Genomic DNA, 12,208 nt, shown 5'->3' with positions numbered 1-12,208 from the left:
ACTTGGTCAATTCTGGATCCAATTTGCCAAATTTCCTTGGATCCCATGGACTCTTATTTTCACTATCAGTCTCCCATGAAGTCTTGCTGAAGTCCAAGTAGACTACATCAAATGCATCATCCTTCATCTACACAGCTAGCTACCTCTTTGAAAAATTCATGACCTCCCTTGAACAAAACCATGCTGATTATTCTTGATTAATCCCTTCCGCTCCAATTGCAGATGAATTTTGTTCTTCAGAATTATTTCCAAAAATTTTCAAGAGATTAGACTAACTGGCCTGTAGCTTCCCAGTTTATCCCTTGCTCCCCTCTTTAATTACAGTACCACATTGGTTGTTATCCATTCCTCTTGCAGTTCCCCTGTGGCCAGAGAGGAATTGAAAATTATTGCCAGCATCTGTGCTGTTTCCTCTCTTGCCTCATTCAACAGCCTGAGCTGGATTTCATTCCACCTTGGAGATTTATCTGCTTTAAACCCTGCCAAACTATTTAGAACCTCCTTTCTGTCCAAGCTATTTTATTTATTTATATCATAGTCCTTCTCCTTGATTTCTATACCAACATATTTTCTTTGAATTTCTGAGTGAATGGGATAAATACGTTATGCAGACAGAGAAGAAAAGTGTTGGTGAGGTCTTGTTGAAGTCAGGGTCTCATCTGCTGACTGGAGAACCAGCAGGAGGACAGTGATGCCTCTTTGCAGGAATGTGAGCCAAACTATGAGCCACGAGAGCATTTGCAAGCTTAGCACTGGGTATTTTTACTGGAATCAGCACTCCAGGGTGGAAGTCCAACTTACCAAGGGCTGCTAACCAAACAGAGGCCAACAGCACCACTGTGAAGCTATGGCTTCTGCTGGAATGACAGGCTCCAGGGTCTCCGGATTGAGGAGCGGCCCAACCTGCAGTTTGGGCCGCATCAGCAGTCTTCCTGCCTCTGACTTAATTCGACTGAAGGTAGGAAGGCAACAGAGTTCCCGTATGCCGCCATCCCACCTATTAAATATTCTGCCTTTAAACACTCAAAAGGAGACAGTAGAAGATTCTGCCCATTGTCTCTAAAGCTGAAAGATGTTTTTAAGAAAATTTTGCCGATTATTGTTAGCCAACATTTGCAGGAGTAACAACTCCCACTGAAGACAATAAATGTCATTCGATTACATACAGCTTTTTTTTCTGCATGGAGTGCCACATTCTCCACAAATGTATTGTTGCTAACAGAATCTGGCAACCTTTTATGTTATTTTGAAAAAGGCTTTGTTTACATTTATGTATCTCCATGATTGAACTGGCATTAAAGCTTTGGCAACAGGGCATAACACTTCCAAAGGTCATGCAGTTGTACTTCCCCCACAAACAATCGTTTAATAGTTCAGAATGTTTAATAGTTCAGTCGAAACTAGTGAAACTAGTCTTAATCCATTATGTGTCAATATACATGTTTAGCATGGATATGGAACAGTTAAATGATCTTGAATTGTATATTAGCTATCAGTTGGCAGACTGGTGATATGAGTCAGTTGACTGCCTGATCCTTCTGCTAGGTGTCTGTCCTTTTGATGTATAAACCAAGTAAGCTCCCTGGAAGACAAACCGGCTATCAGGAATGTAGACCTATTTGGGTGAACTTTGAGGTGGGAAAGCTAAGGTCTGTCCCTCAGGCCAATAGCAACTTGTTCTTGTGGGGCTAACCTGGAAGTGCCTGTTCTACTCGTGACCTGATAAAACATTGGAGCACAGGCGGTACGGTGGCTCAGTGGTCAGCACTGCTGCCTCACAGCACCAGGGTCTCCGGTTCAATTCCAGCCTCTGGCAACTGTCTGTGTAGAATTTGCACATTCTCCCCGTGTCTGTGTGGGTTTCCTCCAGGTGCTCCGGTTTCCTCCCACAGACCAAAGTTGTGCGGGTCAGGTGAATTGACCGTGCTCAATTGCACATAGTGTTAGGTGCATTAGTCAGAGGGAAATGGGTCTGGGTGAGCCAGTTTGTGTATTGAAAGGACTTTCTGAAACGTTTGGGCACCATCACCATTCAGCTGAAAGCTCCTTTTAAGTTTACTCACAAATGTTAAGCCATTTTCAGGCCATTAACCAATTTGACCTTCATAACATGAGTAATGTGCATTTGTGTTATAAATTTAACATGGACGTTGCACTGATATTTGTGTATCGTAATGTCTGTGTTATGACTTGAACTTATACTGAAGTATGAGCTTCACTGTACTTTATAGGACAGTGTCTATTTGGAGTATTTCCCCTCCAACACTATAATTGAAGTGCAAGTACACCTATAGGATTTAGTAAATTTGGAAAATGTGTAGTACACAGTCAAATAATGCAACAATAATTAGACTCAGGAAAGAATGACTACATGCAATATTGCCTAATATTTAAGAAGTTACAAAGCCTTTGAACATTGTGCATTTGAAAGATGGTCTTACTGCCACTTAACATCACAGAGCTGAGATATGGACACTTGTGGTGTGGCAAAAGAATGAAACAGAATTTGAACAAACAGTAACATTGCTGTCTGCACTACTGAGATGTCTTTACTCCTCCAATTTTGTATTCTCAAGCTTATCCAATTTTAAAAACTTGATCAATGGCAGCTGTACCTTTTATAAGATGCTTCTTACAGGCTCAGTCTTTGGCCAGCTTTTGGCCATCCTTCTTGACATCACCATGTGTGACCTCGTGTCAGACTTTGCTCTGTAATTCCCCTTTTAAATGTCCTAGCTTTTTTTTTACATTAAAGACACCAAATAAATAGATGTTACTATTATATAGACTTGATTTGCCAAACTGGAGTTAAGATCCCATTCATGACATCTGCAAGAGGCTGTTGCTCCTTCTGCAGACTCTCCAAGCCCAATTATTTTTTAAAATTTGCTCATGGGGGGGGATTACTGGCTGGCCCAGCATTTATTGTCAATCCCACAATCCTCTTGAGAAAATGATGGTGAGCTTCCGTTGAATTGCTGCAATCCATTTACTGTAGATGCACCCACAGGGCCAGAGAATTTCACAATATTAAAGGAATGGCAAACATTTCCAAGTAAGGATGGTGAATGGCACATGGCGTGGAGCTTGCACATGGTGATATGCCCATATATTTTAGTCGTCTTGATGTTAGTGCTCTTAGATTTGGAAGATGCTGAAGTGGTTTGGTGAATTTCTGTAGTGTATCTTGCATATATTGCTGACCACTGTTAGTGGTGAGGTAGTGAAGCTTTTGGTCGTGCCAATCAGACAGGCTGTATTATCCTTTGCATAAAGCTTTCAGTGTTTTGGAGTTGTGCTGATCCAGGCAATAGGACAGAATTCCATCACACTCCTGACTTGTGCCTTGTAGATGGTGGACAGTCTTTGAGGAGTCAGGAGGTGAGTTACCTAGCCTTTACCCTGCTTTTGTAGTCATGATATATATTCAGTTTTTTGCCAATATTAACCCTCGCAATGTTGATGGTGGGGGATCCAGTGATTGAATTGAATTGAATTTATTGTCACGTGTACAGAGGCACAGTGAAAAGCTTTGTCTTGCGAGCAATACAGACAGATTACAGAGTTAAGTAGCACCGATAAGTAAATAATAGGTAAACAGCTGCAAGAACAAAAACACAAGTACAGGCGATTGCTTTGAGTTTGTGAGTCCATTCAGTATTCTAACAACAGTAGGGTAGAAACTGTTTTGAAACCGGCCGGTGCGTGTGTTCAGGCTTCTGTACCTTCTCCCCGATGGTAGCGGTTGTAGAAAAGCATTGCCAGGGTGGAATGGATTTTTGAGAATGCTGGCGGCCTTTCCTTGACAGCGGGCCTGGTAGTTGGATTCTATAGATGGAAGGTTGGCCTTTGTGATTGTCCGGGCCAAGTTCACCACTCTCTGTAACCGTCTCCGATCTTGAATGGTACAGTTGCCATACCAGGTAGTGATACATCTAGACAGAATGCTCTCGATGGAGCACTGATAATAGTTGGCAAGGGTATTCGCCGTCATGCCAAATTCCCTCAGCTGCCTGAGGAAGAAGAGACTTTGTTGGGCCTCTGTAACCAGTGCGTCCACATGAAGAGTCCAAGAAAGCTTGTTGTGGATGACCACTCCCAGGAGCTTGACACTCTCCATTTGTTCCACCCCTGTGCTGTTAATGTGTAGGGGGGGCATGAGTAACATCCCGCCGAAAGTCATTGTATGTCAAGGGGCAGTGGTAAGATGGTCACAGCCCAAGTGTGGATATTATCCAGGTCATGCTATATTTGGAGCTTCAGTGTATGAGGAGTCACGAATGGCGCTGAACTTTGTGCAACCATCAGTGAACATCTCCACTTGTGACCTTATGATGGAGCCAAATCATTGAAGTAGCTGAAGGTGTTTGGACTGATGACACTCCCATGAGGAATCCGAGCAGAGATGTCCTGGAGCTTAGGCAACTGATCTCCAGCAGCCACAACTATCTAGAATGACTCCAATTCGTCAAGAGGTTTCCTCCTGAATCAGAGTTTTGCCAGTTTTCCTTGATGCCATACTCAGTAAGATACCGTTAATGTCATAATGTAAATTTGACAATTGAAAGATTCAATTTTAAATGTGTATTGGAGTAGAATATAGCTAATAATTGAGGATTTTGGATTGTCTCTGTTATTTGTATTGTATAAGTAGGAAGAAATGTGTTTTCCATTGCTTATCAGACTGCTGATCTCCACATTTTGGAGTGTCCACCTGTCATTGGTAAAATAATGAAAGTGGCTGCAACAGGCCCTCAGGTGGCTCTTGTTTGACCACTTAAGGACCTGAATTCACCTAAGGGTGGCAGGGTCGTCCAACACTTTCCCTGGCACTATTAAAATGGCAGCAGCGGGAAGGGGTTAGATTTGCCAATCCAACCTATGATCTCATCCAATTTTATACCCACACCTCCCAGTATGCACCCTGTAGAATTCCTGTCTGTGATTGGCTTTACATCTCTTTACTAAACTGCTGAATATACAGCCTGATCTTTTTGCCTTAATTACTGGTATAAACTAGTCTATAGTGAGGTTTTATTTAGACCTTGTGAAATTGTAATGGTCGTTATGGAACACTTTTAATCCTATCTGTGGTCAATTGAAAGGAGAATGTTGTAAAGAATGTAATATCCATCCTGACTTGGAAATATATCACCACTCTTCCTTCACCGGCTCTGGTCAAATTTGTAGAGTTCTCTTTGCAACAGCATTGTAGGTGTATCTGTAGCAAATGAACTGCAGCAGTTCAAGAAGGTGGCTCACCACCGCCACCTACAGGACAACTAGACATGGACATTAAATGCTGGTGCCAGACCAGCAATGCTCATGTTCCACGGGTGAATTAAAAAACAATCAATTCTATAAAATTATATATTTTCTCAATTAGGAACATTCGAAATTTGAAATCAGCTGTTAATGTACACAGTAAATATATACAAAGAGAAATGACAGGCTTCTAGTTTCAGTAAAGCCCTTCCTCTTTTAGAACTGACAATAACACTTAGGATGTGATCTGTATTTTTACATGAAAGGCGATGCATAAGTAAAACAAATTTTTATTCTACATACATTCTAATTTGCATAATCAGATTTTACTGTCAAATAAGGGAACTTAAGTGTGCCAGTGTGTCACGTGGTTAGTCAGAGTTTAAAGTTGCATGCAAAATCACTCCTCTTCAAGTAGTATTTAAAATGGAGGGTTTTTATGTGGAAACTGTGGAAATTTTCTTGACAAGTATGAGGTACAGTTTAAAATGAGGTACAGTTTAATTTTCTGAAGCAAATACCTGCATTGTTACATGATAAATCTGGGAAAATGTCACCACTTCATAATCACTCTATTTACACATGCTATCCTGTGGTGTCATTCATTTTGTGTTGCGTGCAGTAGGTTCAAAGTGTGAGATTACTAACACAGAAGATAAAATACTGCAGTACGTCAAGCCTAACAGTGCGATCACTAAAAACTGGAATCAAATCCAGCGGGGTATTTGGTTCTTTTTTTTATGATCCATGAAATTAATTAACTAGGTTGATGTGAGCACTTAACCCAGCAGTAGCTCATTATTGTAATTTGTTGTGTCTTGTTTGAAGGAGAGGAGAGAGGAGAGGAGGGTTTTTGGGAAGGAGAGAATCTTAATCAGGACATTTTACTGTGGTCTACGTACATAAAAGGGTCAGAAAAAGAACAAAAGGTAGTTTTTTTTTAGTATACAGAGCCTTGGTGACTGGGAGAAACATTATAAACAAAAATATCTCCATCAGTATTTTTATTCATTCATGGGATATGGGCAGCACTTGCTCATCTCTAATTACCCAGAGGACAGTTAAGAGTCAACCACATTGCTGGAGTCACATGTAGGCCAGACTAGGTAAGATAGTTTCCTTCCCTAAAGGACATTAGTGAACCAGAATATATTCAAGAAAGAGATTTTGATTTTTTGATTTTAAAGGCAACAGAAGAATGAGGAGAAGTTCAGAAATAGGTATTGAGATAGAGGATCTGCCATGATCATACTGAATAGCAAAGCAAAGGATTTGTTGATCTACTCCTGTGTTTCAGTGATACTGTCCTAGGCTGAATAATCTTCAGCTGTTTCAATAATGTCCTTCCATCCATCATAAGCTCAGAGTTAGGGACATTTATGATGATTGCATAATGTTCAGGACTATCTGCAGTGACTCAGATACTGAAGCAGTGTGTGTCCATTTATGGCAAGACCTGAACAAATTTGAAAGGGGTCACTGAACTCAAAACATTAACTTATTTTCTGTCCTCAGATGCTGAGATTCAATGGCATTACAGTTGCTTTCAACACCTGAAGGTTACCATTGAGCAGAAGTGAACTGTGCCAGCCATATAAATACTGTGGCTAAAAAATACAGCTCAGAAACTGGGAAATCTGTGACTCCCCAAAGCCTATCTACCAACCACAAGGCGTTAGTGTGAATATGATGGATCACTCACCTGTATAAGTGTGTTTTCTTCAGGAAGCTAAACACAATACAGCACAAAGTAACCTGCTTGATAGACGTTCCATTTGCCACCTCAGTGTTCACTCCCTCCACCAACAAGTCACCATTACAGCAATGTGTATCATCTACAAGATGTCTGCCACAATTATCCATGACTACTTTGACAGGATCTTTCAAACCTGTGAGCTCTTTTACCTAGGAAGACAATGGCAGCAGACACTGTGTAAGCCACCATCTGCATGTTCCTGTGCAGGAAAACACCATTCTGACTTAGAACTATAACACCATTACTTCACTGTCACTGAATAAAAGTCCTGGAACTCTCTACCCAACAGTACAGTAAGTGTAACTCCATAAGATGGACACAAGATGGATTGGAGCAGTTGAAGTAGACCACCACCTTCTCGAGAGTCATTGGGAATGAGCAACAAGTATTAGCTCAGCAGGAGATGCTCACGTACCTTGAAAGAATGAAGGAAGAACTTGCCTAATTGCCCTTCAATAATGTTTATACTTAATTTGCATTGCATTCTCAAATGCAGACTTGGATCTGTTTTAATTACTTTTACACTATTTACATTTGACATTTATAAAATGAGTTTCGTTTTATTTGCAGGTGATCATTTTGGTTGAACATTACCCTCAGCAGTTTTGCACCATTTGTTTGATTAGGCTAACTATAATTTCTGATAACATTAATCTTATGCCACTTTTGAGAGAAATCTTCCTCTATAAAGCCAAATAATCCAGGATCCTTGTGATACATTATACTCACTGTAAAAGAGCATCTAAAAGTATTCCTTCACTATAGCAAAAATACACAGTGGAAATATCTGTGTGATTCTTCCAACCTCCCACTGCAGTGTCAAAGGACATCTGGAGAAATTATCATTTTAGTTAATGAAATAACAAACTTCCAATGCTGGAGATCCGAAACAAAATCAGAAATTGCTGGAGGAAAACTGGGCAGGTCTGGCAGCATCAGTAGGGGAAAAAAGCAGAGTTAACATATTGAGTCGTGATCTTCTTCACAACACTTCTGTTTCCTTTATTTTATATGTCAAACTGAGGGCCTGCCTGCCCCCCGAAGTGAATGTAAAAGATCTCTTGTTACTGTTTTGAAGGAACTTATCCTTAGTGTCCTGGCCAATATTTATTCCTTAGTCAACATCAGAGAATCATATTATGAACTCCTCATTTGATCACATTTTATGGGAGCTTGCTGTGTGCAAATTCACTGTTTCTCCTTCATTACAACAGGGACTACATTTCAGAATATTTCATTGGCTGTAAAGTGTTTTGGATATCCTGCAGTCATGTGACTTTGGTGCTGAAGTTTGTCAAATAGTACCTTAATATTGATGTTGACTGCTCTGGGATGTGAGTGCAGGAGGAGATTGCAGCCCAAGCAGATGGTTGAAGCTGGACCTCAGTTTGGAGTTAGCATGCTCTGAACAAGGTGCAATCCAGGGCTGAATGTCCTGCTGATAGTGGGCACCAGATTAAATGTGAGGGTAGAGATGAGGCCGGAGAGAAATTGACTTTTTAAGTTGGATAAGGGCTATATTTTGGAACAAGACAGACAGAACCGAGGAAAACATTTATATAGATTAGTGTTATGGGAAAATTTGGAAACATTTCATGTATATTCTGAATGTTTATGTGCAGATATCATCTCCAAAATTACTAACTACAATGTCGAATTTCTTCTATTTTTAATTTCTTGTTTGGTGTTTTTCCCTTAAGCCCCTTAGGGCTTTTGACAGTTTCATGACAGAATGCATGACTTCACTATGGATAAAGAAGCAAGTCGTTTGGAGAAGGACTATGTTCATGATGTCTATGAGAGGATCGCCCCTCACTTCAATGACTCTCGTTATAAGGCTTGGCCCAGAGTACGACACTTCCTGTTGGAACAAGAACCTGGCAGCCTCATCGCAGATGTTGGTTAGTATGTAGTCTATTTGCTAATCTATTTGAGTGATAAGATGCTTCAGTCAAAAGGGAGCTTTTGTTCAATTTAGATGCTAAAAGTGACTGTAATATAAAAACTCTCCATTCTGATTAAAGATTTTCTTCTCTTGGATGGTTGTCATATTCAGGATATGACATTCATTTTCCATCTTCAGCTCAACACCTTCAAAATTCAGCTCCCCTCATTTTAAAAACAAAATGGATGGATTTTCTGGTCCCAGTATTGGAGAGCACTGAGAAGATTGTCACTACTGAAGGCTGCAACAGTACTGCAACCTTTCGGAAACTGATTTGTGTTTGAATTCAGAAATAGCAGTTCACCTGGAAGGGTTCTTCAGGATCTTTCAGAGCATACACTTGGGTTGATTTCCCTGTATTTGTCCAGTTATTTAAAGTAATTTAGTTAGTACAGCTCCTAGCAGGTGTAGACCTTGCTCCAGAAGCACAGACCTTTAAGTCAGGAGGAACGCATTAATAGTTAGCTCTCCTTTCCCCTGACTCCCCCAAATTTCTCCCCGACCTAGTCGTCTACTGTCTGTTCCCACATATCTGATGTCTCAAATGCTTTTCCTACCAAGCTCCCAAACTTTACCTTGTGTGAACTAAAAATCATCCTGACCTCTGCAGCTTAGGGTACTGACTCTGAACATATTCCTGAAGCTTGAAAAATGTGGCGCTGGAAAAGCACAGGCAGTCAGGCAGCAGCTGAGAAGCAGAAATGAGGCTCTGATGAAATGGTTTTGCCCGAAACTTCAACTCTCCTGCTCCTCGGATGCTGCCTCACCTGTGCTTCTCCAGCGCCACACTTTTCAACTCTGATCTCCAGCATCTGCAGTCCTCACTTGCTCTTATTCCTGAAGATTTTATCATTCGACTCCTGGCCCCCAACTGCTTCAACCTGTCAAATTGTTGTTTTCCCACCTCTAATATTGTGTCTTATTTGTAGATAAAAGTTTAAAGAAAATGGAAATAAAAGTCATAGTGGACTTCTGATTTTGTTTCTCTTTGCTGGATTGCTGGCAGTAGTATCCAGGATATTAATGTTGAATTCCAGAGGAGTTCTGGTGGAGTGGAAAATCAAATACTTCAGTGGTTCTTCAGCATTTTTCTTTGAAGGATGCACCTTTGAAGTTGATTATTCGAGAATTATGTCATTCCCAAGTTCAAAACAGCTACAACACTGGGATCTACCCAGCAATGTGGAATATTGCGAGGTATATCCTGTACAGACAAAGCAGGACAGTTCCAATCTGGTCAATGACTGCCTCATAAGTCTATGCTCGATCATCGGTAAAATGATGAAAGTGCTATTAAGCAGCACTTGCTGATCAATGACCTGCTTAGTGATGTTCAGTTTGGGTTCTGCCCAGGGCACTCAGTTCCACACTCCAAACTTGGTTCACTTGTGGATAAAAGAACTGAATTCAGAGTTGAGGTGAGAGTGACTGCCTTTGACATTAAGACCACATTTAACTAAGTGCGGCACCAGCGAGCCCGAGCAAAACTGAAGCCAATAGAAATCAAGGAGACACTCTGCACTGGTTGGAGTAATACCTGATACGAAGGAAGATTGTGTTGTTTGAGGTCAATCATTTCGGCTGCTGCACATTAGGAACTCCTCAGGGATGTGCCCTTCGGCCAAAAACCTCCAACTGTTTTATCAATGACCTAACCGCAGTCACAAAGTCAGAAGCAGAGATGTTTGCACCATGATCAGCTCCATTCATGAGTCAGATGCTGAGGCAGTCTGTGCCCAAATGCAACTAGGACAAAAGGATAACCTCAAAGATCAGCAAGGCTTTGTGTGGCGCCGCAGAAAATGGGGGAGATATTAAATGAGTATTTTGCCAGTATTTACTGTGGAAAAGGATATGGAAGATATAGACTGTAGGGAAATAGATGGTGACATCTTGCAAAATGTCCATATTACAGAGGATGAAGTGCTGGAAGTCTTGAAACGGGTAAAGATGGATAAATCCCCAGGACCTGATCAGGTGTACCCTAAACCTCTGTGGGAAGCTAGAGAAGTGATTGCTGGACTTCTTGCTGAGATATTTGTATCATCGATAGTCACAAGTGAGGTGCTGGAAGACTGGACGTTGACTAACGTGGTGCCACTGTTTTAGAAGGGTGGTAAGGACAAGCCAGGGAACTATAGACCAGTGAGCCTGACGTTGGTGGTGGGTCCTCTACTTTTTGTCATTTACATAAATGATTTGGATGCGAGCATAAGAGGTACAGTTAGTAAGTTTGCTGATTACACCAAAATTGGAGGTGTCGCGAAGAAGGTTCCTCAGATTACCACAGAAAGTTGACCAGATGGGCCAATGGGCTGAGAAGTTGCAGATGGAGCTTAATTCCGATAAATGCGAGGTGCTGCATTTTGGGAAAGCAAATCTTAGCAGGAGTTATATACTTAATGGTAAGGTCCTACGGAGTGTTGCTGAACAAAGAGACCTTGGAGTGCAGGTTCATAGCTCCTTGAAAGTGGAGTCGCAGGTAGATAGGATAGTGAAGAAGGCGTTTGCTATGCTTTCCTTTATTGATCAGAGTATTGAGTACAGGAGTTGGGAGGTCATGTTGCGGCTGTACAGGACATTGGTTAGGTCACTGTTGGAATATTGTGTACAATTCTGGCCTCCTTCCTATCAGAAAGATGTTGTGAAACTTGAAAGGGTTAGAAAAGATTTGCAAGGATGTTGCCAAGGTTGGAGGATTTGAGCTACCGGGAGAGGCTGAACAGGCTGGGGCTGTTTTCTCTGCAGTGTCGGATGCTGAGGGGTGACCTTATAGAGGTTTATAAAATTATGAGGGTCATGGATAGGGTAAATAGATGAAGTCCCTGGGGTCAGGAAGTCCGGAACTAGAGGGTATAGGTTTAGGGTGAGAGGGGAAAGACGTAAAAGAGACCTAAGGGGCAATGTTTTCACACAGAGGGTGGTATGTGAATGGAATGAGTTGCCAGAGGAAGTGGTGGAGGTTGGTACAATTGCAACCAGTTAGGAGGCATTTGGATGGGTATATGAATAGGAAGGGTTTGGAGGGATTTGGGCCGGGTGCTGGCAAGTGAGACTAGATTGGGTTGGGATATTTGGTCGGTATGGACCGAAGGGTCTGTTTCCATGCTGTACATCTCTATGACTCTATAACTGGGCAACTTGCAGGCTTGCACCTATAAGTAGTAAATAGCACTCATGCCATCAAGTCCTTAGTAATGACAATCTTCAACAAGTGAGCATCTACCATTAGCCCTTGGTGC

At 41.4% G+C, this 12,208-nt stretch overlaps 1 protein-coding gene across 3 annotated transcripts in view; it reads left to right on the top strand.

Moving 5' to 3' along the window:
- Positions 1 to 12,208, top strand: part of trmt9b (tRNA methyltransferase 9B) — a 59,435-nt gene that overhangs the window by 26,316 nt on the left and 20,911 nt on the right. For 2 of the 3 annotated variants that reach the window (XM_043692065.2, XM_043692066.2), the window contains exon 2: positions 8,722 to 8,922. In XM_043692065.2, the coding sequence (XP_043548000.1) occupies positions 8,754 to 8,922 (169 nt within the window). In that variant the 5' untranslated portion in view covers positions 8,722 to 8,753. Of the gene's footprint in view, positions 1 to 6,780; positions 7,315 to 8,721; positions 8,923 to 12,208 lie in introns of all 3 variants that reach the window. The other variant, XM_043692067.2, reaches the window with a different exon arrangement.

The sequence above is a fragment of the Chiloscyllium plagiosum genome, unplaced genomic scaffold (assembly GCF_037043375.1).
Source record: "Chiloscyllium plagiosum isolate Xiang-an unplaced genomic scaffold, Cpla_swu_hap1 HiC_scaffold_6, whole genome shotgun sequence".
NCBI lineage: Eukaryota > Metazoa > Chordata > Chondrichthyes > Orectolobiformes > Hemiscylliidae > Chiloscyllium > Chiloscyllium plagiosum.
The sequence above is the reverse complement of the archived record's forward strand: the minus strand, read 5'-3'. Positions and strand labels throughout refer to the sequence as shown.